Source organism: Parus major, linkage group LGE22 (genome assembly GCF_001522545.3).
Source record: "Parus major isolate Abel linkage group LGE22, Parus_major1.1, whole genome shotgun sequence".
NCBI lineage: Eukaryota > Metazoa > Chordata > Aves > Passeriformes > Paridae > Parus > Parus major.
Genome location: NC_031798.1, coordinates 638951 through 666557, shown reverse-complemented (window position 1 = coordinate 666557; position 27607 = coordinate 638951). Strand labels below are relative to the sequence as shown.

The 27607-nt window shown below is 49.2% G+C and overlaps 3 protein-coding genes across 7 annotated transcripts; all 3 read left to right on the top strand.

Moving 5' to 3' along the window:
- Positions 1-938: 938 nt before the first annotated feature.
- LOC107215657 (keratin, type II cytoskeletal 4-like) lies at positions 939-6804 on the top strand. The gene is made up of 9 exons (XM_015652007.3): positions 939-2515; positions 3212-3429; positions 4486-4546; positions 4939-5034; positions 5127-5291; positions 5499-5624; positions 5989-6209; positions 6415-6449; positions 6551-6804. The coding sequence occupies exons 1-9, from the start codon at positions 2006-2008 to the stop codon at positions 6802-6804; spliced, it is 1686 nt and encodes a 561-aa protein (XP_015507493.1). The 5' UTR covers positions 939-2005.
- A 4824-nt stretch (positions 6805-11628) lies between these two features.
- LOC107215664 (keratin, type II cytoskeletal 5-like) lies at positions 11629-17264 on the top strand. The gene is made up of 9 exons (XM_015652013.1): positions 11629-12367; positions 12998-13212; positions 13430-13490; positions 13797-13892; positions 14020-14184; positions 15095-15220; positions 15470-15690; positions 16093-16127; positions 16233-17264. The coding sequence occupies exons 1-9, from the start codon at positions 11705-11707 to the stop codon at positions 16574-16576; spliced, it is 1926 nt and encodes a 641-aa protein (XP_015507499.1). The 5' UTR covers positions 11629-11704; the 3' UTR covers positions 16577-17264.
- Positions 17265-21102: 3838 nt separating this feature from the next.
- Positions 21103-25288, top strand: LOC107215666 (keratin, type II cytoskeletal 3-like). 5 transcript variants are annotated; one of them, XM_015652020.3, is made up of 10 exons: positions 21103-21722; positions 22497-22711; positions 22827-22887; positions 23047-23142; positions 23268-23432; positions 23540-23665; positions 23874-24094; positions 24451-24485; positions 24591-24629; positions 24699-25288. In XM_015652020.3, exons 1-10 carry the CDS (start codon positions 21138-21140, stop codon positions 24932-24934), a joined length of 1779 nt encoding a protein of 592 aa, XP_015507506.1. In that variant the 5' UTR covers positions 21103-21137; the 3' UTR covers positions 24935-25288. The 5 variants fall into 5 exon arrangements, with proteins under 5 accessions (XP_015507506.1, XP_015507503.1, XP_018864697.1 ...); XM_015652017.3 differs by having other exon boundaries at positions 24591-25288; XM_019009152.2 differs by having other exon boundaries at positions 23874-24105; positions 24466-24489; positions 24591-25288.
- The last annotated feature ends 2319 nt before the right edge of the window (positions 25289-27607 follow it).

The following is a 27607-nucleotide window of genomic DNA, read 5'->3' as shown; positions in this document are numbered from 1 at the left end:
ATGGGATACACCAGGAAGCTGGGATGCTGGGGTGCTGGATGGCTGATGACAGTCAAGTTTGGGTGGGTGATGGTAGCCAGTGTTGGGTGGGTGATAGTGGCCAAGACTGAGCAGAGGATGGTGCCCAACATTGGGTGGGTGATGGAGGGGGGGATGGCCCTCCATGGTAGAGTGGACAGGTGACACAGGTGACAGTGTGTTAGGTGGGTTGCCAACAGTGGGTGGGTGATGGTGGCCAGCACTGGGTCAATGATGTTGGCCAACAATGGTTGGGTGACAGTGGCCAACCTTGGGCCCTCAGCTTTGCTCCTGATGCATTTCTATCCCAGCCAGCACTGGAGCATTGAGATGCTCTACCTTGGAGTTCAGGAGGGATTTGAGAACCGATCCCATGTCCCAGTTAGGTGTCTCTACCCCTTGGTGGCAGGGCGGGGCATGGCTTTGCTGGCCCAGCAGCTGCTTGGGCAAGTGCTGGGCTGGCCACAGGCCGGTGGCTGGGCCAGTAGCTGGTGCTGGAGCCACCCTGGGAACTCCTGGCAGGAATGCTCTCCACCCGGGCTCCAACAGGTTCATTCAGTTTTGGGGCAGTTCTGCCGGTTGCGTAAGGTCAGGAGATGCAGCCGCCACCTCCTTCCCTTGGTTCAAACTGCTTCTCTTCTCCAGCTGGAAAACTGGGGAACCCTGGAGAGTGGGAGAGGGTTTCCAGCTGGGATTGGGTGTGAAGGATACACATTGTCCAAGGAGAACATCAACTTCCATGTTCCCTGCTCTGCAAATCCGCTGAGGCTGAAAATCCTGGAGCTTCAGGAATCTCTGATGTGATTCAGGAGGAAACACTGGGACATGCACCCAGACCTAGATTTGCATATTTTCAGTGAAAAAAAAAAAAGCGGGGGATAAACAGTCTTGGAGCTGAAACTGGTTCCACAAACCTCTCCCAGTGAACGGGATAATCCAGAGCTGGATTTTATTGGCAAGTGGGGGTTGTTTGGTTGTTTGGATTTTATTGGTTGGGGGAAGTTTTGGGGCCGGGATCCTCAAAGGAGGCAGCTCAACAACACATTTAAATAGAAATTTAAAGCAATTAAGCAATTAAATTGTGTTGTTTTAACAATGGGGTAGGCTGGCAGCAGCTTTGCTGAGTACCACATGCTGTGAAGGGACAGGAGACCCACAAGGATCCTCAGGAAACATCCCCAATCCCTGGAAGGTTCCTCAGAGGAGGGATGTGATCACCTCTCAAAGTTGTTGGGCAGGGAACAGTCTTGACCCTGCTGGGGTGTGGCCCAACACAGATAAATTAGGATATTTCAGTCTCTTCAAATCCCAATGTGTCCTGCCCAGCCCAACACATCACTCAGAGGGATCCAGAATGATTTCAAAACCCTTTCAGAAGGTTTAAGAAGGTTTTAAAATCGTCTTTATTGACACAAAAGTAGTTTTAGAGCCCTGCCAAACACTAATGCTCCCAGTTGTGAAATACTTTGGACAACCCACGTCATGCTCCTTGGAGCAGGAGGTTGAAACTGAGTGCATCTGAGGGTGTGCCTGGGAGCATGGGTTTTTGTTGGAATTCAGTGAACCCAGCCCCTGGTGTCAGGCTGAAAATGACAGATTTAGCTACAACAAGGGTTCCCCTCAAGGGTGTGATGCATCAGAGAGTTCGCAGGGCTCTGTGATGAGTGACAGCCCGCGACCCAGGGAATTTGAGTTGGAGTTTGGCTCCAACATCAACAATGCTTTTGTTTTTCTTTGCTCTTTGGGGAGTGTTTGCAGGCAGGTCATGGTTGTGGTAAAGTGAGGAAGGCGTCCTTTCAAATCTGAAAACAATGAAGAGAATGAAACAACCCCCAAAAAATGACATCTCCACTCCCCCCTGGCACCGACCAACTCCCTGTGCCCATAAAAAGGGGGGACCCAGCAGCTGCTCCCACAGGACTTGGCTCCTCTCGCCTCCCAGGCTCCAGCCTCAGCTCTTTGCTCAGAATTTTGGGGACCCTTCACCATGTCTCGGCAGTCCTGTGCTCTTGGCAAGGGGTTCAGCTCCAGCTCTGTGTGTTTCGGGGGCAAGAACAAGGTCACATTCAGCTCCATGCCCCGTGGGGGATGCCGGGGATCTGGTGGTGCCGGTGGCTTCAGCACCAGGAGCCTCTATTCTCTGGGGGGCAGTAAAAGCACCTCCCTGGGAGGATTTGGAGGGGCTGGTGTTGCCTGCAGAGGCTTTGGTGGCCCAGGAGGCTTTGGCTTTGGGGCAGGAGCAGGATTTGGGGGTGGCTATGGTGCAGGGTGCTTTGGTGGGGGCCTCAGCAGTGGCTTTGGTGGAGGATCTGATGGTGGGATGGGCGGCCAAGGCTTCCCTCTGTGCCCCCCGGGTGGTATCAGGGAGGTGACCATCAACCAGAGCCTGCTGGCCCCCCTCAACCTGGAGATTGACCCTGAGATCCAGAAGGTTCGGACACAGGAACGAGAGGAGATCAAGAAACTCAATGACAAATTTGCGTCCTTCATCGACAAGGTTTGGAGGGGCTTCACTCTGGGATTGGCTCTGGAGGGTGGGAATGACTGTGAGATGCTCATCCAGTGGCACCCAGAGCTGGGAGTTGCCCAAATCACCATAAACTGAAGGTGTTTGGAGCTGGCTTTAGGGGAAAAACGGGCTATTTTAAGGGGAACATTGGGCTACTTTGAAGGAGAAGGTTAAATTTTGGGGGTGTTTGGGGCTATTTTTAATAAGAGTTTGGGTGCTTTAGGCTGCCTTTAAGGAGAAGATGTGATTTTGGTTGACTTGGGTTATTTTAAAGGAGAAGGTGGGATTTTTTGGGGAATATTTTTAAGATGTTGGGATTTGAGGGGTTTTGGGCTATTTTTAAGGACAAGATGGGATATGTAGTGATTTAGGCTATTTTTAAGGAAATGATTGTACTTTTTGGGTGTTTTGGTCTGTTTTGAAGATGTTGGGACTTTTTTGGCTATTTTGAACAAGAAGATGCCAAACTCAAGAAGTTCATTGTATTTCTTCCATTTAGAGGCTCCAAAATTGGGGAGGGGATGTGACCCTCTTTTGCCCACTCACCCCATCCACTGTGGTCCTGTAGGACTGGGGAGTTATCACACATTAAATGAGAATAAAATATGGAAAACACATGGGGAGAAAAATCAATAAAAAATGGGGTTTTGAAGGAAGAACCTGACTCATTCCCCACCTGTTTAGGTCCGGTTCTTGGAGCAACAGAACCGAGTCCTGGAGACAAAGTGGAAGCTGCTGCAGGAACAGGGTGGTACAGGAACAGGGGGCAGGAACCTGGACCCCTTCTTTGAGACTTACATCAGTGGGCTGAGGAAGCAGTTGGATTGTCTCTCCAGTGAGAAGCACCAGCTGGAGATGGAGCTGAAGAGTTTCCAGGACATGGTGGAGGACTTCAAGACAAAGTAGGTTGTTTGGGGTATCTGGTGGTGAATAAACAGAGACAAAAAACTCACTTCAAACAGCCAAAAAAAATGAAATATTGATAGTAATTGTCCATATTGATTTTTTCCCTGATGGTTAGAAAATGTAAAATGCTTTGGGGAAAGTGAGTTTGGATGAAAAGTGGGGCTTTTTCAAGGTATTTGTCAACTTTTCTCGGATTTTCTCAATGTATTGCTTGAATTGTGCTTCTTCCTGAAGGAGGATCATCCACTCTTTGTCTTCCTCAAGAAGGAATTCCTTAAGAATCAGTGACATTATGGTTTAATGAATTAATCAGTAGCTAAACCAAACTCTAATTTCCTTATGGGTTTCTTCATGATTCCTTCACATGATATCATTCAGGATTTGAGGATTTCTGTGAAGGGTTTACATGAAGTAAAAAAAGAAAGGAAAAATAAAGATTCTTTTCCTGCTGTTACTTATTATAATATATAATTAATTTTTGTCTATAAATATAAACATAAAATGTGTCCAGTTGGAAAAAGTCGAGCAAAGACTGGAGAAATGAATTCGCTTGAGGAATTAGAAAAAGACAGTGGGCAAAAGGAAGTCCAGGAATCATTGGAATCCACAAAACCTGGGATCAACCAGAGGTTCTTGAGTAAAAATTGACTTCATATTTGGGGATGAGAATCTGGAAAATTTGAGTCCATTTGGACAAGGGCCAGGAGCTGAACTCAATGATCCCTGTAAGTCCCTTACAAATCAGGAGATTACATGATACCTGTGAGGAGCTGAAGGTTCTTGGATCGCATAGAAGGAATGTGGAGTGGCTGTAAGCATCAGAACTCACTTAGAGCCAGAATTCCTCTTTCCAGACTTTCCTCATCCAGACGCTGGAGATGCAGGAGCCAGGACTTGTCCTGAAAGATGAGGTGCAATTGCCTGTCCATAAATCTCCCTCATGGCAGATCTATTTTTGCTGAGTTTATGAGTCTGAGGCCAGCAATGTTCATTAGTCTGAACTGGAGCCAAGACAAGCAGCCAGATTCCATCTCCCTCCTTCCCATCCACAGGTACGAGGAGGAAATAAACAAAAGGACAGCGGCTGAGAACGAATTTGTGCTCCTGAAGAAGGTCAAGTCTTTTTTTTGTACCTAAAGGGACTCCAGGAGAGCTGGAGAGGCACTTTGGACAATGGCCTGAAGTGACAGGATAAGGGGAATCACTTTCTACTGCCAGAGGGCAGGGATAGATGGGATATTGGGAAGAAATTCCTTCCTGTGAGGGTGGGGAAGCCCTGGAATGGATTTCCCAGACGAGCTGTGGCTGCCCCACACCTGGAAGTGTCCAAGGCCAGGTTGGACGGGGCTTGGAGCAGCCTGGGACAGTGGGAGGTGTTCCTGCCCATGGAAGGGGAAGGAATTGCATTTAAGACCCTTTCCAACCCAGACTATTCCATGATTCCATGAAACTTTAGATTAACTGGTGTGTGCCAGGCAGGTTTTCTCATCCCATCTCTGCTACAGGACGTGGATGGAGTCTACATGACCAAGGTGGAGCTCCAGGGAAAACTGGATTCTCTGTCGGATGAGATAAACTTCCTCAAGTGTCTTTACGAAGCAGTGAGTACTCTGGGGACACTGGGATGGGGGAGGGTTGTGGTGCCATAAGGAAGATCTGGAAGGGCTAAATCTGGGTTTGGTGTCACCTGTAGGAGCTGTGCCAGATGCAGAAGACTGTGTCTGACACCTCAGTGGTGCTGTCCATGGACAACAACCGGAACCTGGACCTGGACAGCATCATCGCTGAGGTCAAGGTGCAGTACGAGGAGATCGCCAACCGGAGCCGGCTGGAAGCCGAGTCCTGGTACCGGTGCAAGGTGAGGAAGGCACACACTGCTGGGGTTCTCCAGTGTCTAAGGGGGTGGGAGAACTCAGGCCATGGCAAGATCTGGAGTGTTGCTGGTGCTGGTCCATCCAGAGTGGTCCTGGCATAGACTTGCTCCTCTTGGCTTCCCTGTGGTGATGTGGGAGCAGCTGCGGGGTCACAATGGACTCAACCTGCTCCTCCTGCTTCATCCCACCAGTATGAGGAGCTGCAGGCAACCGCAGGCAAACATGGGGACAGCCTCAAGGACACCAAGATCGAGATCTCAGAGCTCAACCGCATGATCCAGAGGATCCGAGCTGAGATTGAGAGTGTGAAGAAGCAGGTGGGGATTATGTTTTTTGAGTAATGGGGAGGACCTCTTGGTTATGCCCTTTAGAACTTCCCTGAAGGGAAATAAGTGTGGTGGGAATTGTTGGGAGGGATCTGGGAATAGCTGAGCCTGAGTGGCTCTGGCACATGCTGCCCAGAGAAGTTATGGATGTTCCGTCCATGGAAGTGTCCAAGGCCAGGTAGGATGTGACTTGGAGGAACCTGGGATAGTGGAAGGTGTCCCTGGTCATGCTCCAGATCATCTTTAACGTCCTGTCCAGCCCAAACCATTACATGTTTCTCTAATCTGGGATCGTGGTTTAATCTCTCACTGGCTGCCCTTACCCCATTCATCCCACCTATGTCTTGCCCTCCAGTGTGAGACTGTTCAGACATCAATTGCGGACGCGGAGCAGCGTGGGGAAGTGGCTCTCAAGGATGCCAGAGACAAACTGGCCGAGCTGGAGACAGCCCTGCAAAAAGCCAAGGCTGACATGGCCCGACAGCTCAGGGAATATCAGGAACTCATGAACGTCAAACTAGCCCTGGATGTGGAGATTGCAACCTACAGGAAGCTGTTGGAGGGCGAGGAGTGCAGGTGGGTGGGATACAGCAAGAATTCCCCTGTATCCTGATCAGTCAATGGGAAAAATATGTACCATCATCATAAAACATTAATGGTGCTGTCATGAGCCACGGACCATGCTCCTGTGGTTGTGCCAGTGGACCAATCCTGACTTCATGGAGCTGGACCACTCCAGATGCTCTGGTTGGATCTGACACTCCATCTCTTTTCCTTGCAGGATGTCTGGAGAGTGCCAGAGCTCCGTCAGCATCTGTAAGTACTGTTCCCATGGGAGTGTGGTGGGCTGGGATTGGTGCCCTCAAACTTCTTAGTGGCCTCAGAGGTAACCTGGTGCCTTTTGTTCCTCTCTGCAGCTATGGTGGGCGGCAGCAGCTCTGTGGGAGGTGGATACGGCGGCGGATTGTGCCTTGGAGGAGGAGGAATTGGCTTTGGAAGTGGGAAAGGCAGCTGCAACACGGGCAATGCTGGTTTATGCTTCAGCCTGGGAGGGGGTGGATTTGGTGCTGGGGGTGGATTTGGCTCCCTGGGTGGGGGATCTAACTCGGTGGTGGTGGGGGGATCTGGCACCATCCTGAAGAACAGTGGCCCCACTGGCCGGAGGGCATAGGAAAAGGATCAACCCCCAACCCTGGTACCCAGAGGAGAAACGAAGCGAATTGCACGATGACCCCCCAATGACCACTGAGTGATGGGCACTGGTGGCACCTTAAACCACCAATCAAACTGTGGGTAGGAGACAAACATGGCCAAATCCACCTGCTAAAGACTGAGATTCCCAACACCAGCTGAGAACAGCTCAATCCCTCGTGCTCCTCTCCAGCTGCTGGACATCAATGTGCCCAGGTCTCCTTCGGGAGCAGGACCTGCCCATTCATGGGGAGGCCCAAACATGGCTGGGATGAGCCTGTGGAGCAGCACTCTCAAAGCAAGACTGTACCTGAGCACAGGCAGGAACAGGGATGGATCCAAGTGCAGCTCCGAGTGTGGAGGGAAGCTTCAGCTCCTCCCAAGCTCTTGTGCTGGATCCAGCTGTGGTGCAACTTTAATCAGTGCCACTCATCAGCCGCACCTCGAGCTCTAAAACAGGAATTTCCTCCTGGTGCCTTGGCCCAGCTGAAGATGTTTCTCACCCAACTGACTTTCAGTTTGCTTTTCCCCCCAAGTTTCACTCAGGCTGTTGTAGTAAAATGTTTATTTTTACTCAGGGTTCACCTTTTCCTTGGGACCATGGGAACAATCGTGTGTGTTTGCTTAAGTCTTTCTCCTTGGCATGTGCAATCCCCCAATAAATACAAGAGGCAGAAACCTGGTGTGGTTTTTTTTTCCCTGACCAAAGAGTTTCGTGTTGTAACAAGTCTCGTCTTCTGATGAGATCTGAAAACATTTCCTGACTTTCTCCTGCCCTTTGAAGTCTGAATTTAAAGGAACTCAAGTGAGGGTGCAACCAGGTCTTCTCTCACTCCTCTCTGTCTCCAAAAATGTGGGGAGTTTGTGAGTTCTGCAGGAAGAGGAGGGTCTCACTAGGGAGGTTGGAGGGATGTTGGGTGCAGTGACAGTGACACAGCTTGGGGTGTCTTTGGTGACAGCTGTAGGAATGAGCCCACTCCTGGCAGAAAGAGACAGCCTCTGGATCCTCCTGTCTGTCCTGCAGGCTCTCCAGACATGGCAGAGATTGTTGTCCCACCATTGTTCCCACCAGATCTGAGCAGGCTTTCAGACTGTGGATTTGAGGAGACTCTTCCCTTCCTCCTTCTCTTCCTAAGCCCTTTCCATGCTGGAGTTAGCCAGTTTGGGATGTTCCACAGCTATCCCACCTCTCCCTGGCCACTGTTCCTGACCAAACAACTGCCCACCCTGTTTTCCGAGGTGGCCCCAGGACTGCAGTGCCACAGCTGGAGCTCCCAGGACACTCTTTGCGTAACTCCAAGTGCTTTAGGAGCATCCTGCCATGGTTGGTGTGGGAGAAGGAAGAGTGGTCATCACCCCTCCAAATAATTTGGAGCTAATTCCATGGTATCCATGAGTTTGGAGCCAGCTCAGCAGCTTTTCCTAATGATCCCACCAGGGATCCATGGATTGCTCTTAAGGCAAAACTCCAAAAGTTAACTGAAATGATGGGGAAAACCCCACCTTTCCCCAAAAGCAAAGTATTTGGATCAGTTTTGATCCCCAAACTCTTGCTGTGGTTTTACCTTTTCAGGAGACCTTGAATCACATTCCTGGCCAACCACAGACTGTGCTTGGGGTGACTCATCCCATTTCTCCCGTGTTCTATTCTGGGTGAAGACATCCAATACCAGTAGTGACAGGTGGAATGTCACAATGGAATGTCACAATGCTGCCAGCATGGGCTTGTCAGCGATGGGTGGGGACATGGTTTGAGAGATGGTTAAACATTCAGGGAGTTGTAAAAGTGACTTGAAGTGGTGTTGAATGAAAAGGCATTGGACTTCCCTTGGAGTCACCCCAATCCTTCGGAGTCACCCCAATCCAAACTCGCTTTCCAGCAGTGACTCCTGCCTGAGGAGAGGCAAAGGGTTTGCTTATCCAGGAGCACAAAGGACATCACTAAAACAAACATACCTACAAATCCCTCCCCTTTTGTTCCTGCATCAGCAATTAGGGAAAAATTCTCCCAGGCTGGACACAGAGGTGATATAATTCCTGCCTCTGGTTGGAGGAAAGAAAATGTTTTCTATGGCCTGAAAATAGGATTGGATTCATCAGGGTTTGTCCCTGCCCATGGCAAGGGATGGACCAAGATGAACTTTAAGGTTCTTTCCAGCCCAAACCATTCCATGATTCTGTGATTTCATGGTTTCCACTCAGTTATTCAAGGCCCGTTTATTTTCAAAGCATCATGGAACAGTTTGGGTGGGAAGTGACCTCTGAAGGTCATTTTCCTTCACTGGGGGCTCCAGGGGAGCTATAGAAGGACTTGGAAAGAGCGTGAAATGATGGGATAAGGGGTGGTGGCTCCAGCTGGAAGAGGGAATGATTAGATGGGATATCAGGAAAGAATTCCTCCCTCTGAAGGTGGGGAAGCCCTGGAATGGATTTCCCAGAAGAGTTGTAGCTGCCACATTCATGGAAATGCCCAAGTCCAAGTTGGATAGGGCTTGGAGCAATATGGTCTAGTGGAAGGTGTCCCTGCCTGTGGCAGGGGTGGGATAGGATGATCTTTCCACTCTTTTCCCACCCAAGCAATTCAACCTCTGCCCATCATGTTTGAACCAGGAGGTGATATCAATACTCAAATCCCAGTTCTATTTCCTAAGCTTGGCTGGAGTTGTGGCTGTGACTCAACGCTCTGCGTTATCTCTCCACAGGCGCTCGGGGCTCTGCCATTTGCTGACTCGGGAACTCTCCTCCCCTGGGAACAGGAGAACTTTCAGATCGTGTCATCTCACCCACAGAAGGAGAAAAAAATCCCAATAAAAATCCCCCAGGAAAGTGTAACCAGAGTTTTGACAATGCTGAGGGAGGCAGGTCTTGCCTGGGCTAGTGGGGGACAGTGCTGCAGCCCCCATTTTTATTGTTTGTATATTGATTTATTGTCTATTTTTTGATTTATTGCCTATAAAACCCTCTGTCCAATGCCCAACCCCCCATTCTTTTGCTCTTACAGTGAGGTTTTGATATAATATATATTTATTTTTTCAAAAGTAGAACTTGATGATCTTGAAGGTCTTTTCCAGTTTTAACAATTCTATGATTCCATGATTTTTCTTAGCCTTATCTAACCCCCCAATCCTTCTCCTTGAGTCCTCCCAGATCCACACAGGTCCTGGAGGTGGGATAAACACAGGGAATGTCACGTTTTCCAGTGGAAATGCCAGTTTAGCTGCATGTCCGGGTCCCAAGGCACTTTTGGAAATGGGTGTCTGGGTGATATTTTTAGAGGTATTTAAACATCTGATGATACCAGAAGTTGCTGGTGTGGATTTTCCAGAAGCTCTTAATTAACATGTGTCCTATGAGAATTCTGAGATCAGCACCAGATGGCTGCCAGCACAGTTAGGTTTGGACTTCAATATGTCCTAGGCGGCTTTAAAATGTTGAAAAGTAATAAAAAAAATTATTTTCTCTATTAAAAAAAGAAAATTATACTAATTGTTGTTTGATAAGCAAAACAAAAGGGTGGATTTGTGATGGATTGGATTAAATGACTTACAGAGTCAGCCTGAATCATTCCATGGTTCTGTGAAGGGTGGTGCATGCCCAATCCCTGGAAATGTCCAAGGCCAGGTTGGACAGTGGGTTTGGAGCCACCTGGGATAGTGAAAGGTGTCCTTGCCCATGGCAGGCGTGGAACGAGATGAGCTTTAAGGTCCTTTCTAGCCCAAGCCATTCTGGAGCTCTGTGATGGACCATAGGCTGAATCCATGCTCATTTGGGGATAGGAACTGAAGGATTCCGACAAACTCTTGCCTTCCTAAAATCTACATTGGCCAAAGATATATTTGCACATAAACATCAAAATAAGTGAAACAGCTGAAAAGAATGGTGATTCCTCCAAGCCTTGTACTCTCTTCATTTCCACATCTCTATAAATTAGTTGAACTCTATTAATTGCATTTAAATTGTTCCAGGGCATGTGATATGGGCAACCAGGTTTGGGATCCCTCCTCCCACTCCGTTCCTGGGGCTGTCCCTCCATCTTCCTGCACATCCCACCATGGCAGGCAGTGCCTGGTGTCTCCTCATGGTCCTGAAGCTTTCAGAAAATCCTATGTGGGTTTCCCAGCTATGGTATTTCCTCACCAGTGCTGAGATTATCTTGGCATGAAGACAGTGGGACCTGCTTCAGTCCAACAATAAATGAATTTCCAGTGCCAGCACCAGCGTCTCATCACTGGTGAGGTTTTATTTATCAAAAAGGTACAGAGCCTCATCAAAATGCAATTTGCTGAGCCCTGGCTGTAGATTGAGAAACTCAATTCTCTGAGCCAAAGGCAATTTTCCAAGTAAAAAGAAGGCTGAGGGTGTAACTTAGGTGTGTTTTGGGAATTGTGAAAGCCAGGCTACAACTTGGCATGAGCAGCAGTGCCTGCCTGCAATGGGGCTTTGGAGTGAGAGATTTAAAGATAAACTAAAGCATGGAAACAACCCCAGTGGATGAAAGGTGGAAACAAAATATCTGGTGTATCCTAAGGAGGCTCATGCTGCTCCACAACATGTAGCACTCCTTAGTCATAGAGTACTGGGAGCCCCAGTTGGATCTTTTTTGCCTTTTCTTCTGCATTAGAGGGTGTGTTTCTGGGTAGGGTCAATGTTTGGCAAATTGGAGATGGAAATCTTTAGCCACGCCATGCTGATGAAGACAGGACCTGTCTCCTCCTTCACGCCCATGCAGACCCAGCCCACCTCCAAAAGCGCATAAAAGGGAGCATCCGCTGCCCTCCAGCCAGAGGGACTGACTTTCATTATTCTACCCACCTCCTCACCCACAAACCTGTCAAGTTCCTCAGCTTCTCCATTCTTGGCTCTTTTGAGGATAACCAGCCATGTCTCGTCAGTCGGTCTGCAGGAGCTTTGGAGGGGGGAGCAGAAGGGGCTTTAGCTCCTGCTCTGCAATTGGTGGTGGCTTTGGAGGTGGCAGCCGGAGCAGGAGCAGCTACAGCTCATACTCTGTATCCAGGGGATTCGGAGGTGGAGGACGGTGTGGGGGCTTTGGCAGCCGGAGCCTCCACAACATGGGAGGCAGTGCCAGGATGTCCATGGGTGGGTGCTATGGTGGCGGATATGGCGGCAGGATGGGTGGCTTTGGCGGGAGCTATGGGGGTCTTGGTAGCTTTGGGGGCGGAATGGGTGGAGGAGGAGGAGGAATGTGTGGCTTTGGAGGAATGGGTGGAGGTGGAATGGGTGGTGGAGGAGGAATGGGTGGCTTCAGTGGAGGAATGGGTGGCTTTGGTAGCGGGATGGGTGGTGGAGGAATGGGTGGCTTTGGTAGCGGGATGGGTGGTGGAGGAATGGGTGGCTTTGGTGGCCCAGGCTTTGGCATGGGTGGCCCTGGGAGAAGTGGCCCTGGGATCCAGCCAGTGCAGATCGACACAACTCTCCTGCGTCCAGTCCATGTCGAGATTGATCCCCAGATCCAGCAAGTTAAAAACCAGGAGAAGGAGCAGATCAAGACCCTGAACAACCAGTTTGCCTCCTTCATCGACAAGGTGAGAGGGTGGGATTGTGCCTGATTACAGCCAAAATTAGGAGGAGCTTCCCAGTTGCACAGAAATGTCCTTCTAGAGCTAAATCCCAGCAGGCAGAGAAGCTTGAGCAGAGCCTTTTCATTAAGGGAAGAGATGGGAATCTCTCCTCCACACAAGATCAAAGCATTGTCTCCAGGGCTTTCATCTGCCCTGTTGCACCAAGCTGTACTCTGAGGTTAATCTCACAAGCAGGTTCAACACCTCCAACCTCTGCAGGTTTCGGGCACAGATTCTGCCTCCTCTACCACTCTCTGCCCAAACAACCTCCCATTTAAGTATTAATTTATGTATTTTTCTCCTTGTTTTCAAACCTCTAAGCTTTTAAATCTAGGCTGGAGATGAGATTTCCACACTGCCTATGGTGGGGTGACTTGACTTTGACTAAGGGCAGTGTATAAAAGCTCCTTTGAGTAGAAAATTATTAGAAATTTCCTTCTTTTCCCGATTTTGCAGCTTAGGCACCAACAGAAATTTAAAAAAACAGAGTTAATTGGTTCTCTCATCATCATGCAAGTCTTTCTGAGTGATGCAAGAGATTTTTTGGTGGGAGCTGTTCCTGTGTGATGGTGGGTCCTCTTGTCATGGCTCTAGGTCCGATTCCTGGAGCAGCAGAACAAGGTGCTCTCCACCAAGTGGGAGCTGCTTCAGCAGCAAGGACCATCAGGGCCGAGGAAGAATCTGGATGTGATCTTTGAGAATTACATCCAGAACCTGCGGAGGCAGCTGGAATCAATTGTGGCGCAGCGGGCCCAGCTGGAGTCAGAGCTGCAGAACATGCAGCAGTATGTTGAAGATTACAAAACCAAGTGAGTGTGGAGCCAGGAGCAGCTCAAGAAGCTTTTTGGTCACTTTAATTTTCCCCAAATGCTTTTATCACTTCCTCCAACTGTTTTTTATGGTGATAGTGGAGATAGTTTTTCAGCCTTAATATTTTAATTTAGGGTTTTTTCCCCTTTTATTTTGTTTCTCACTGCCTTAGGCAAGAAAGTCCAGGAACTCAATTTGCGCTTTTCCTTTCCCTAGGTATGAGGAAGAGATCAACCGGCGCACAACAGCCGAGAATGAGTTTGTGGTGCTGAAGAAGGTGAGTCTGGAGGCACGACAAAATAATCCCTCAATATTTGGCTTTATCTGTGCTTGAATGGAAATTGTGGAATTGTTAAGATCTTCCAGCTGATATCTGGAATTCCTTATATTCAGTTTGCATAATTGAATGACACCATAACATTATTTATTTTTGATTATTTTTATATATGGTTATAGAATGATATGTAATCATAATGATGTCTCAGTGAATAACACCAAACCCTCTGCACAGAAGGCAATTCCCACAAGCCTGAAGGATTCCCAAGGGTTCACAAAACCATTTTCTGTGGGATCTTTCCTTTAGGATGTGGATAGTGCCTACATGACCAAAGTTGAGCTGGAAGCCAAGGTGGGAGCTTTGACAGATGAAATCAACTTCCTGAGGTGCATCTACGAGGAGGTAGGAGCTCTCTCTTCTCTAGGGGGGCTGAAATTTTCATCAGGTGTGTGGTGGCCAGGGACACTGAGGTTGGACGGAGTGCCTGGGTGGATTTAGATGGTGCCTCTGACTCAAGTCTTGGTTGCAGGAGCTGTCTCAGATGCAGACAATCAGCCGGGACCTGTCCGTGGTGGTGTCCATGGACAACAACCGGCATCTGGACCTGGACAGCATCATTGAGGAAGTCCGGCGTCAGTACGAGCAGATAGCCCAGAGCAGCCGGGCTGAGGCCGAGGCCTGGTACCAGAGCCAGGTGAGTCAGGGAGCAGTTGAAACTCCTGGGTGTGGCTGGGTGATTTACAATAATTTATGGCTGGGTGAGACACCTTTTCAAGCTAACGGGACTCGAGCTCGTGGTTCAAGGAAGGTCTAGAGGGATTGAGCTGCTTTTGAGGGATCTGACTCACTGTTCCCAATGCATCCCAAACTCACCACGGTGTGTGGCATGAACTGATGCCTTAAGAGGCTTCCTAGAACAGATGCTAGACTGTGTCAAAGGAATAAAGTAGGTATGTATTAAAAGGCCTTCAAAAGATACACCTTGGGCAGTACAAGAGCCTGGCTGTGGCTCCACCCAAGATGAATGATGGATCACAAGTTTTCACACTTTTATAAGTTTTGGTCCATTTCCATATTGGGGTTACTTGTTCAATTACAGCTTCAGGTTATCAAGTCCCATCCTCCCCGTTTGCTGCCCTCAGTTTGATGTTGTTTATACTTTTTGGGCCTAAAGCTGCAACAGTGTCCTTGGTTCTCGGGCTGGAAAAGGATTGTTTTGTCTGATTAAAATGTGAAGAGAACATGCTAACACTTTATATGAATTTCAATTATATACTAATGCAGTACAGAGTCTGGAAAATATGAAAGCTAAAACTTAAGGCATCAAAACCTCTCAATAAAAATGGCCCAAAATGTACCTTAATGAAAAAAATTCTAGCCCAAGTGGCTTTTCAGAAGCCAAGAGATGCTTTTTACTGTCTCTAAGATCCATTTCAAAGCTCAAACCCCTTTACTTTGTCCGAGATCCACCTTGAACATTGAGCTGTGAAACCATTGGCAGCGCAGTGGGTCCTCATAGAGTCACCCGAGCCTTGAAATTGGGGACAACTCTGCCTACAGACATCATGTATTACTGATGGGTTGTTCTGTCTTGGTGCCATCAGTACGAGCAGCTCCAGAGTACGGCTGGCCGGCATGGGGACAACCTCCGCAACACCAAAATTGAAATCCAGGAGCTGACCAGGAACATTCAGAGACTGCGGGCTGAGATTGAGAATGTGAAGAAGCAGGTAGGAGTTGGTTGGTGTCTTGGGGATGAGATCGGGGACATGAAGAAAGGAAGGGGCTGATTAGTGTCTCAGGGGAAGATGGCAGCAGGTTTGATCACAAATGACCGTGAATGGGGCAGAAACCTTCCATCACCCCAAGTCCACTTCACGCAGGTGTTTATTTGCCTTCTGATTTCTCCTCCTGGGGGCCTGAGGAGTGATCATTAGGGACAAAGTGAGGTCTGAGAAAGTTCCCGTTATGCTCCCCAGAACCAGCAGCTGCAGGCAGCCATTGCTGAGGCTGAGGAGAGGGGAGAGATGGCCCTGAAAGATGCCAGGTTAAAGCTGGAGGAGTTGGAGAGTGCCCTGCAGAAGGACAAGGAGGAGCTGGCTCGCCTCCTGAAGGAGTACCAGGAGCTGCTGAATGTCAAGATTGCACTGGATGTTGAGATTGCCATGTACAGGAAGCTGCTGGAAGGGGAGGAGAACAGGTAAATAACTGAGCTCTCATTGGGTGTTGTGAGTTACACTGGACAGCTGGAATATTGATTATAATCCCAAACCAATTCTTTGGTCTAACAAATAGATGTTGTGATTGATGCTGTGTTTTATTTATTTATTTATTTTGGGGGCCAGGACTCATAACAGGCTCCCTAGAGGTGGCAGAGCTGCTGCCCCATCCCTGTCACTGCTGAGTTTTTAATGAACCTCAAATCTGGAGAAATCTCACTGAAAAGAGGAATTGCCAACCCCTTCCCTCCTCTGATCTTTTAGTGATTCCAAAGTGGCTTGGGAGGGTGAACCATGAAAATTATTTCATAGTGGAAACACAGTTTAAAGTTTTTACAACTACTCTTTTGTTGGGTAATAAAAATGTCCAATTTTCTTCACAGGCTGTGCAATGACGGCATGTCCAACGTCAATGTCTGTAAGTATCTGCCCTGAAGTCCTTCAGAAAAAGATTCAGACTGTTTTTTTCAGAGACAGAACCTGAGACTGGGTAATGGAAACATAACCTGTGCTTCTCTTCCAGCTGTGGTGGGGAGGACGACTGTCTCTGGAGGCAGAGGAGGCATGGGAGGAGGATTCGGAGGCAGCGGCATGGGAGGAGGATTTGGAGGCGGCAGCTGTGGAATGGGAGGAGGATTTGGAGGCGGCAGCAGCATGGGAGGAGGAATGGGAGGAGGCGGCATCTGCGGAGGAGGCAGCAGCTTTGGAGGAGGCAGCATGGGTGGCAGCTGTGGGATGGGGGGAGGAATGTATGGTGGGGGCTTCTCCTCTGGAAGCGGAAGGATGTGTGGCTCTGGTGGGGCATCCTCCTCCGTGCGGAGATGCGTCACTACCACCTCGGTGAAATCTTCGGGAGTGAGATTCTGAGCCCCGAAGACTGACAAGGAAAGAAGCACCTCCTCTCTCCTCCTGACAGCAGCCCAGCCTCCTGAAGCCCAGCTCCGTTGTCCTGCAACGGGATGAACTGTGTCCCTTCCACCCAGCTCATCCCAGCTCCTGGTCCCACCCGGGGGTTTGGTGGTGATGCCGTGGGTGTCCTGGCACCAGGAGCTGCCTGGCAGGAGGGGCTGCTCTGCCTTCCTTGCTGTGTTGTACATTTCTTGTGGCAAATGTGTATAAAACTCCTCTTCCCCACTCTTCCCTCCTCTTCTGTGTCCCTGGGGTGCTTCTGTGTGTATCCATCCTGCCATTCCCTTTGCAGGCCTTTGGGGTCAGGGTGGGTGTGGGGCAAGCAGGACTCGTCCCTTGAGGAGGGGACATCTCAGGTGGTGGCCAAAGGGATGAGCTAGGTGGAGCTTCTGGGCAGTTTTGGTCACTTGGGAGTTCAAGGTGTGCTGGCAGCAGAAGCTTCCCTGGATCTCCAGCTTCCATTCCACTTGTCCTGGTTCTCAGTGACACCTGGGACACCTCACACACACCTGGACTATACCTAAGGAGACCAAAATCGTCCTTCAGTGCCTTGCTCCCATGGCACAGTGTGAGATGTACTGTCCCCACCTCCCCCCTTCCTCTGTGGGCTGTCCTCCTTCTTTGGGATGTTGCCATTCCCAATAAATCGCAGAGAATACTCATGATGTCATTGTGTTGCTGCTTTGGGAGCTGCTCTGGGCAGGGTGGGAGAGGGGGTTGTTCTCCTGCCTCTCCCTGTGTTTTGAGGGAGCAGATCAGTGGTGGGGGTAGATCAGGGCATGTGCCCCAGCTCAGATGATGCTCTTGACTCACACCTGGAGGCACAAGCCTGTGTCTGGAATGGAGGGGGTGTGGATCCTCCAGCCGAACAATGAGAAATAAGAGCCCAGGTCAGAGATCTGGAATCATTGAATAATGGAATGGTTTGGGTTGGAAGGGACCTTAAAGATCATCCCATTCCAACTGCCTGCCATGAACAGGGACACCTTCCACTAGACGGGAGGTTTGCACCCCTTGGACCAATCAATGTAATTAAGTTGCTACTTCTGAGGTTCCTTTGGGATCATCTCCAGGTAGAGAAGACTTTGACCTGTGTTAGGTGAAGGAGATGGCACCAGTGTTGTCATGTGCAGTGGTGAGAGGGCAGGTGAATATGGATCAGGATGTTGGCCAAGCACCTGCCACTGGCTGCAGTCAGACACAAGTTCATCTGCCCCAGTAAGCCATGATTCCAGCCATGGGAACACAATGGGCATGGAAGGTGTGATTCATCCCCATCCATGAGCTCAGGTACCATCCTCTCCCTGAGAAGTCAATTAATTCCCCAGTGGCTCATCCGTGCTCCAAAAGCAGGAGGGAGAGATTTGGAGCAGCACAGGAAGAGGTTTGGGAGGGGAGTCTGGAGTTTGATCTGAGCTGTGCTGTGGTTCCCTCACCACCCAGAGAGATCAAGGAGGCAGAAAACGCTGTCAGTGGTGGTTCAGGAGTCCCACAACAGCCTCTGGGAGTTGCTGATGTTCCTAGAGTGGATCAGGAAGCTGCAGACTGAGGTCCAGGAAAGGCAACAGGGAAAGACCACAGGCTTCTTGGAAGAGAGAATTATCCCATTGGAAGCTCAGCAGGAGGGTTGGGGAACATGGCTGGGTTTGGCCCAACAAGAAGATGCTGAGAAGGTGCTGAGAAGCTGGTGTTGTTCCAGGAGCACTTTGAGGTTTGACTTGGGGCAAGAGTCACCTGTTTTGATGCTTAATTTTAAGAGTCTGTTTCTCCTCAGCTTTAAAATCCAGAACACGGCATTGTAGTGCCAAGTGAGGAGTTGTTGCAACACCTCCTCTGTGCAAGATTTGAGACAGAAGCTCTTGTCTGGGTCAGATGTGAAGCCAGACCCTGGCTTGGTCTCTATCCACGTTTTCTGCCGAGCTCACATTTTCCCTGGTGTTGATCTTACCATGTTCAACTCCTTGTGTAAGAGATCTGAAAGATCAGGTTGGTGTTGAGTCTCACCTGGAGGAGGCTCAGGTGACTCCAGGTTTGGAATAATCTGCACATCTTGTCTGAAGACGTCAGAGTGACTCAATCTGAGTGTCTTATCTGCAGCAGCTGAGTGTGGTCAGCACCCAGGCATCTGGCTGACTTTGCAGATCTTCCTCCTCCTTGTGGAACCTCCTCGTGGGATGTTCAACCTCCTCATGGGATGTTCCAGTGAAGTCCTGGCGCCTTCATACCATGGGTTTGGCAGTTGGGAGGGAGGCCAGGAGAAGGGACAGCCTGTTTTCTCCACCTAAACCCAAGCCACTCTACAGCTCCCCTGGGCTGCTCATCATGAGCAAGTGTGCTGGGCTGTAGGATGGTCTGGAGAGCTTAAATCTCCATCTAGGAGATGACCATGGAGAAACTGCCCATCTTGATTGCAGCTGCTTTTGGAAGGGGAGGTGTCCCCTCCATGTTGTGGGGATGCTGTCCATTCTCCAGCTGCAGGAACACAGTAACCTTTGGCCAACCACTGGTCCCCCTCAAAGCTGGATAACCTTGTCCCTCAAGGGTGGGATAGACATTGTCCAACTCTTACCTGAGTCCACTGAGGGTAGGATAACCCTTGGATATGTATTTTTTGGGTTCCTCATGAGTAGGACAACCCTTGACAAATTCTTGCCTGAATCTCTTGAAAGGGAGATAACTCTTGACCAAGCAGGAGTTAGGAGTGGGATAACTCTTGTTCAAGTGTTACTGATCCCCCAAGGGTTGGATAACCTTTGGCCAGCTCTTACCAAGTTTCTCAGGAGTCAGGTAACCCTTGGACAACAGTTGAGTCTCTCAAGAGTGGAATAACCCTCAGCCAACTGTTGACTCCCTTAAGGATAATGTTGTCCCCTCCCTTACACTCTTGTTCCATGCAGGCCAGGGGACTCAGTATACCTGTCCCAGTGACAGACAGGAACATTTTTGTTTCTGATGCCTCATGATAACTTTAAAACCACATTTAGTTGCCTAGATCTCATTGGAGACTCTGAAAATTCCTTCTGAAGGTCTTTGTTCATAAACAGGTCTTTTGAATGGCCTTAAATTAATGTTTTAAGTATTTCAAGAGCTAGAATGTGCATTTTCTTTGATTTTTTCATTACTTGTGTTGTGCTGCTGTCTAGGAAAAAGTGAACATTCATTTTGTATTTAATTCATTAAATCATTCAGGTATTTAATTGTTAATATCCAGGTAGATAAAGTCTTTAGAATGCCTCTTAAATAGTATTTACAGACTTGGCTTCCTTTTAAACTAGAATCTACTTTTTTTGGAATGCATTGATATTATTTGTATTTTCTGTAATTAATTAAAATTTCATTTACATTCAATGCACACAAAAAAAGGGGTTTATTTCAGAGTCACCCTATAAAATACATTTCTAAACCACATTCCTAAACCACATTCCTTTCCCAATAAATTATTTGGAAGCAAAAGGTTATACTGTGCCTTGGGGGTTGTAACAGCTCCATTTCTCAGCCATTTTTTCCATGTCAGTCATCTCATTTTTGCGAAAAAAACAGGTAAATCAGAGGTCATGGTATTCATCAGTGTAGCAGGAACCCCTCAGCACTTCAAATTGTCCATCTGTCTCTCTTCTTACATAGTGTTTGTCTGTCTGTCCCTGACATTGTCACCCTAAGGGCTCCCAATGTGTCCCTTGATTCTTCCTCAAGCTGTCATTCCCTGTCAACCTCAGAACACTGAGGAGAGCGAGATGATTCCAGTCACCTTCTTCCCTCTGCTTTAGCATCATCCAAAGCTCCAGCTGGTTGTCCCAGATTTGCAGAGTTGCAAGTGGAGGGAATTTAGTCTACAGGCAGAAGACACTCCCACTGTAGTGACACCATATGCTCCAAGGAGATGCTTTTCCTCTCTAGCAGGAGAATATGCTGAGTCTCCTCAAATTTTGATGTCATGAATTCCCATTCAGGATTGGGAAACATCTCCTGAAACTCCAAAGGCAATTTAACATATAAAAAAGGGATTAAGGGTGTGTGTGAGGAATTGTGAAAGCCATATTATAGCTGGGATTTCATCAAAACTTTGCCTTTCTGTGGAGCTTTGATAGGAAGATCTCTATCTGGAATTACTGGAAGTGACTAATGAGGGCTGGATATCCAATGAGGGGCTGCAGAAAAGGGGATTATGGACAAAATTGATTTCCAAGATGTCATAAAGATACGAGAGTCCACTTAGTCATGGAGAACTGTCTCGATGCTCTTGTTTTATTCGCCACTAGATTACAGGGTGTGTTTCTGGGCAGCCCCAAATACGGCAAAGCTCATGGAAAATCTGTCAACAGCCCCATGCTGATGAAAATACTAAATTGCTTTCCACCTTCACACCCAAGCTGTCCCAGCCCACCTGCAGCAGCAGATAAAAGGAAATGCCTGGAGCTGTTGGAGCCAGAGAAGACTCTGCAGACTTCTTTCTGCTCTCATCAACTCTGTTGGTCTTTCTGCTCTCCTGGATTTTGATTCTGCTTGGAAAAAAACAGCCATGTCTCGCCAATCTGTCTGCAGGAGCTTTGGAGTCGGGGGGAGAAAGGGATTTAGCTCCTGCTCTGCTGTCGGTGGTGGATTTGGAGGCAGTGGCAGCCGGAGCAAGATCAGCTACAGCTCATACTCCTCATCCCGGGGAGGAGGTGGAGGAGGACACTGCGGGGGGTTCAGCAGCCGGAGCCTCCATAGTATGGGGGGCAACAGAAGGATTGCCATGGGAGGATGTTATGGTGGTGGTGGATACGGTGGCAGGATGGGTGGCTTTGGTGGAGGAATGAGCTGTGGAGGTATGGGTGGTGGTGGAATGGGTGGTGGTGGAATGGGAATGGGTGGCTTTGGTGGTGGAATATGTGGTGGAATGGGTGGTGGGGCAGGAATGGGTGGCTTTGGTGGTGGAATGGGCAGTGGGGGAATGGGTGGAATGGGTGGCTTTGGTGGTCCAGGCATCCAACCAGTGCAAGTTGACCCCAACCTCCTGCGTCCGGTCCATGTTGAGATTGACCCCCAGATCCAGCAAGTCAAAAACCAGGAAAAGGAGCAGATCAAAACCCTGAACAACCAGTTTGCCTCCTTCATCGACAAGGTGAGAGTTTAGGACTGGGATTTTTTGGGGGTAGCATGTCAAGCAATGCCATATGGCATGGTGTGGAATGGAAATTTTTTCACTTACCAACAGCTGCTGGAATTGTCAAACCAATGCCTAAGCATCAAGTTGTAATTAGTTAGATTTTATTAAGTAGCACCAACCAATAGGGGAGGTTTTCTGCTAATGTAATATTAAAGAGAACATCTGCAGGGTATTCTGGGGATTTTCTTGCCAAGACATTTCTGCAGTCTCATTTTGGGTGATTCAGGGCAAAGTCATCATTGTAAATTTAATCGTCGTGAGTTCTCATTGATGGGATTTTCTTTTTGATGAGACTTTTTTCTCAAAACCTGATTTTAGAAACTCCAAGCATTAAACCTCTTTCCAATACTCTTGGACAATTTTCATTTCACATAGAAGATAAAGAAATAGAGAATCACTCCCAAGAGAATGCATGGGCAGATAAGGAATAAGAAATTCATATTTATAGACTTCAGTGATGGAAAGATGAAGGCAAAGTCCAACCCTAATGCTATAGAAAATTGGGATGATGGTTTCTACTGTCAACATCTCTGTCCCCAAGGGAGAAGTTTAGAATGACTCAGAACTTAATTGGCTAATAATAAATAAATTAAATGATGCTTCTCATGCATTTCAGGACTTTAATGCCTGAATGAGACATAGAAGGGGAGTGATTCCCTGGGCTCTCAAATCACCTAGGAGTGGGATGTCTCTCTGGCAAGTGTTTCACACATGCTTTATTGGCTCTAGGTCCGATTCCTGGAGCAGCAGAACAAGGTGCTCTCCACCAAGTGGGAGCTGCTTCAGCAGCAAGGACCATCAGGGCCGAGGAAGAATCTGGATGTGATATTTGAGAATTACATCCAGAACCTGCGGAGGCAGCTGGAATCAATTGTGGCGCAGCGGGCCCAGCTGGAGTCAGAGCTGCAGAACATGCGGCAGTATGTGGAGGAGTTCAAAACCAAGTGAGTGTGGGGAAAGACAGGAGGGACCAGCCGGGAGAGCGGAGCTGGTGTGGAGGCCCTCTGGGTGGAGTGACCAGGGGTCTCAGAGTCTCACCTTGTCCTGTCCCCACCACAGGTATGAGGAGGAGATCAACCGTCGCACGGCTGCTGAGAATGAGTTTGTGGTGCTGAAGAAGGTGAGTCTGGAGGCACCACCAGGAATAGGGTGAGGGGGGACAGGAGTTAAAGACATGGGAAGGACTCAGCTCCAAGATGGGCAGATCCCAAGAGGAAGAGCCAACAGTTCTTGTGTGATGAGAGGAAGCCGTGGTCTAATTCTGAGATCTTTCCTTTAGGACGTGGACTGTGCCTACATGACCAAAGTTGAGCTGGAAGCCAAGGTGGGAGCTTTGACAGACGAAATCAACTTCCTGAGGTGCATCTACGAGGAGGTAGGAGCTCTCTTTCTTCTGAGGAGGCTGGAGTTGCAATGTGGAGGCCAAATATCAAGGCTGGATGGGGTGCCTGAGTGGATTTAGGCTTGAGATGGTGCCTCTGACTCAAGTCTTGGTTGCAGGAGCTGTCTCAGATGCAGACAATCAGCCGGGACCTGTCCGTGGTGGTGTCCATGGACAACAACCGGCATCTGGACCTGGAGAGCATCATCGAGGAAGTCCGGCGTCAGTACGAGCAGATAGCCCAGAGCAGCCGGGCTGAGGCCGAGGCCTGGTACCAGAGCCGGGTGAGTTGGGAAGGGGTCAAGGCTCCTGGGACATTCCCCGCTGTTTGAACCATCTGTGTTTTTGGACACTGCGTCCCTGATGGATGTCTTTACCCCCACGTCTCCAGTACGAAGAGCTCCAGAACACTGCTGGAAAGCATGGCGACAGCCTCCGCAACACCAAGATGGAGATCCAGGAGTTGTCCAGGAATGTCCAGAGGCTGCGGGCTGAGATTGAGAATGTGAAGAAGCAGGTAAGGGACCGTCAGCACCTTGTGGGGTTACAGCTGTGTGCTGGGTCAGGATGGGGCTGGGTGGTGAAAGGGAAAGCAGACATGAAAATTCATACCCTTTGGAAGAGATAGATTATTTTTGTCTGTTTTCCCTCTAGTTTGTGCCATGAGAATGCTCCAGTAGAGGGTGAGCAGAAGGGATCTCACACACTGGTTTTCTCTTCCTCAGAACCAGCAGCTGCAGGCAGCCATTGCTGAGGCTGAGGAGAGGGGGGAGATGGCCATCAAAGATGCCAGGAGGAAGCTGGAAGAGCTGGAATGTGCCCTTAACAAGGACAAGGAGGAGCTGGCTCGCCTCCTGAAGGAGTACCAGGAGCTGCTGAACACCAAAATTGCACTGGATGTTGAGATTGCCATGTACAGGAAGCTGCTGGAGGGGGAGGAGAACAGGTACTTAATTGGCATCTATTTGACTAAATTCTTGACATGATATAAAATGTGTGGGCAAAACCCTTAAATCCACACTAAATATTGATTTTGTGTCATTCATACTCTGATTCCCAAGTATATATTAATTATATTAAGCATAAATTTACTTAAGTGGGTTTTCCACCTTAAAAGAATACGAAGGTAAAGGTTGCTCATTTCTTTAAATAATAATTGAAAAATTCTGAAGTAAATATTGAATAAGTTGCTATTTTTGTTAAGAATAATTGAGAAATATAAACTTGTACAAAAAAGGGAAATTCTCAGCTGAAGAGCAGCGCACTTCTAAGAGGAATAACTGGTCCTATTTTCCCTCACAGGCTGTGCAATGACAGCATGTCCAACGTCAATGTCTGTAAGTATCTGCCCTGAAGTCCTTCAGAAAAAGATTCAGACTGTTTTTTTCAGAGACAGAGCCTGAGACTGGGTAATGGAAACATAACCTGTGCTTCTCTTCCAGCTGTGGTGGGGAGGACGACTGTCTCTGGAGGCAGAGGAGGCATGGGAGGAGGATTCGGAGGCAGCGGCATGGGAGGAGGATTTGGAGGCGGCAGCTGTGGAATGGGAGGAGGATTTGGAGGCGGCAGCAGCATGGGAGGAGGAATGGGAGGAGGCGGCATCTGCGGAGGAGGCAGCAGCTTTGGAGGAGGCAGCATGGGTGGCAGCTGTGGGATGGGGGGAGGAATGTATGGTGGGGGCTTCTCCTCTGGAAGCGGAAGGATGTGTGGCTCTGGTGGGGCATCCTCCTCCGTGCGGAGATGCGTCACTACCACCTCGGTGAAATCTTCGGGAGTGAGATTCTGAGCCCCGAAGACTGACAAGGAAAGAAGCACCTCCTCTCTCCTCCTGACAGCAGCCCAGCCTCCTGAAGCCCAGCTCCGTTGTCCTGCAACGGGATGAACTGTGTCCCTTCCACCCAGCTCATCCCAGCTCCTGGTCCCACCCGGGGGTTTGGTGGTGATGCCGTGGGTGTCCTGGCACCAGGAGCTGCCTGGCAGGAGGGGCTGCTCTGCCTTCCTTGCTGTGTTGTACATTTCTTGTGGCAAATGTGTATAAAACTCCTCTTCCCCCCTCTTCCCTCCTCTTCTGTGTCCCCGCCTCCCTTCCTCTATGTGTGCGCGTCATGCCCTCCCCTGGGATGTTGCCATTCCCAATAAATTGCAGAGAACATTCACAATGTTGTTGTGTCACTGCTTCGGGAGCCACTCCGGGTAGGGCGGTTTGTGCTTTGTGGAAGCAGCTTGTTGGCAAACTGGGGGTCATTCTTTGCTTCATGTGTTGCTCCTGTGCTTTGATGGAGCCAAACAGGTGGGGATGGACCAAGGCAGGTGTCACAACTCAAGTGATGACTAACTTACTTGAAGACACAAGTCCATGTGGTGGGTGCTGGATGCTCTGTTCACACAATACTCAGTAACTCTGAGTCATCAGAAGACCAAACCAAGAAATACAGGAGCCTGCTCAATTTTTAGGCATCTCCTGACATAGTGAATCACCCAGTTCATTCCTGGAATCCTGTGGAGCTATTCCCACAGAAGATTTCTGTAATTCTTTGGTCTGGAAACCTCCAGCACAAAAGGGTCCAGTTTCTTCCCAGTCATTGAGCTAATACAGGCTGCCCTGTCCCAGTTTTTTGGGCTCAGCTTTAGGCACACAAAAGTACTCAGTGGCTCAGTGCCCACATCACATCTCTCTCCAGACATGACAACACTCCAATTCTTGAAGCTCTAGGAAAGGGACTTTCTCAATCCCTCTCAGGTTTTGGAAGCTCTGCAAAGGGTCTGCTGAAACCCATGTCCTGGGATTTAGGCAGGAACCTTCCCAGTGCCTTGTGGCCAGACCAGTAGAGACCCACAGGGGCTGATGGATGATGAGAATCAGCAGCAGCAGGTGGGAGTTGACATTGGATCAGTCTCATCTGAGTTAAGCTGCCTCCAAATGGTCTTTGGATTGTGATGAGGGGATGGCTGGGTTGGAGTCCCTTGGGTGGGAGAGCTGGTGAACATGGATAACAGTGGTCCAAGATGTTGGTTAAGTACCTGCCTCTGGTGCACACCTGGGCTGTGGGATGGCCAGGTGGGATGCACAGCTCAGCACCCAAAGAGAAGGGGGAGCACTGAAGAGCCATGTGCCGTCTTTGACATGATGGGCTGGGAAAGTGTGATTCATCCCCATCCATGAGCTCAGGTACCATCCTCTCCCTGAGAAGCCAATTAATTCCCCAGTGGCTCATCCATGCTCCAAAAGCAGGAGGGAGAGATTTGGAGCAGCTCAGGAGGGGGTTTGGGAGGGGAGTCTGGAGTGTTTGATCTGAGCTGTGCTGTGGTTCCTTCACCACCCGGAGAGATCAAAGAGGCAGAAAACGCTGTCAATGGTGGTTCAGGAGTCCCACAACAGCCTCTGGGAGTTGCTGATGTTCTCAGAGTGGATCAGGAAGCTGAGGAAGAGGTCCAGGAAAGGCAGAGGGCTCTTAGAAAAGGGAGCTCTCCCTGCTTTGAAGGGTGTTGGAACTGGGATTGTGGCTGGGTTTGGCCCAAATAAAGATGCTGAGTAGGCAATGCCTGTGTGAAGCTGGTGTTGTGCCAGGAGCACTTTGAGGTTTGGCTTGGGGCAAGAGTCACCTATTTTGGTGCTTAATCACCTGTTTCGGTGTTTAAGAGCCTGTTTCTTCTAAACTTTACAACGAACTTTACATGGCGTTGTAGCGCTGGTGTGAAGAGTCATTGCGACACCTCCTCTGTGCTCTTGGCTGGGTCAGATGCGAAGCCAGAGCCTGGCTTGGTCTCCATCCACGTTTTCTGCCGAGCTCACATTTTCCCTGGTGTTGATGATTCTGCTGTGCGCAGCTCCTTGCGCAACAGATCTGAGGGCACGGCTGGAGCCCAACTGCCTGTTGAGTCTTACCTGGAGGAGGCTCAGGTGACTCCAGGTTTGGAATAATCTGCACATCTTGTCTGAAGACGTCAGAGTGACTCAATCTGAGTGTCTTATCTGCAGCAGCTGAGTGTGGTCAGCACCCAGGCATCTGGCTGACTTTGCAGATCTTCCTCCTCCTTGTGGAACCTCCTCGTGGGATGTTCAACCTCCTCATGGGATGTTCCAGTGAAGTCCTGGCGCCTTCATACCATGGGTTTGGCAGTTGGGAGGGAGGCCAGGAGAAGGGACAGCCTGTTTTCTCCACCTAAACCCAAGCCACTCTACAGCTCCCCTGGGCTGCTCATCATGAGCAAGTGTGCTGGGCTGTAGGATGGTCTGGAGAGCTTAAATCTCCATCTAGGAGATGACCATGGAGAAACTGCCCATCTTGATTGCAGCTGCTTTTGGAAGAGTGTCCCCTCCATGCTGTGGGGATGCTGTCCATTCCCCAGCTGCAGGAACACATACCTAGATCACCCTTAGCCAACCATGACTTGTATCCCTGAAGGGTGGGGTAGCTCTTCGCCTATGGACTGTTTAGTCCATTAATGGTGGGGTAGT

What these genes read in the sequence shown, in the direction of transcription:
- LOC107215657 (XM_015652007.3), top strand. Translation starts at nt 2,006, where the DNA reads ATGTCTCGGCAGTCCTGTGCTCTTGGCAAGGGGTTCAGCTCCAGCTCT. An exon ending in GTGGAGGACTTCAAGACAAA is followed by an intron (nt 3,430 to 4,485) that starts GTAGGTTGTTTG and finishes TCCCATCCACAG; the next exon opens with GTACGAGGAGGAAATAAACA. An exon ending in AGTCCTGGTACCGGTGCAAG is followed by an intron (nt 5,292 to 5,498) that starts GTGAGGAAGGCA and finishes TCATCCCACCAG; the next exon opens with TATGAGGAGCTGCAGGCAAC.
- LOC107215664 (XM_015652013.1), top strand. Translation starts at nt 11,705, where the DNA reads ATGTCTCGTCAGTCGGTCTGCAGGAGCTTTGGAGGGGGGAGCAGAAGG. An exon ending in TTGCCTCCTTCATCGACAAG is followed by an intron (nt 12,368 to 12,997) that starts GTGAGAGGGTGG and finishes TCATGGCTCTAG; the next exon opens with GTCCGATTCCTGGAGCAGCA. An exon ending in TGAGGTGCATCTACGAGGAG is followed by an intron (nt 13,893 to 14,019) that starts GTAGGAGCTCTC and finishes TCTTGGTTGCAG; the next exon opens with GAGCTGTCTCAGATGCAGAC.
- LOC107215666 (XM_015652018.3), top strand. Translation starts at nt 21,138, where the DNA reads ATGTCTCGCCAATCTGTCTGCAGGAGCTTTGGAGTCGGGGGGAGAAAG. An exon ending in TGAGGTGCATCTACGAGGAG is followed by an intron (nt 23,143 to 23,267) that starts GTAGGAGCTCTC and finishes TCTTGGTTGCAG; the next exon opens with GAGCTGTCTCAGATGCAGAC. An exon ending in TTGAGAATGTGAAGAAGCAG is followed by an intron (nt 23,666 to 23,873) that starts GTAAGGGACCGT and finishes TCTCTTCCTCAG; the next exon opens with AACCAGCAGCTGCAGGCAGC.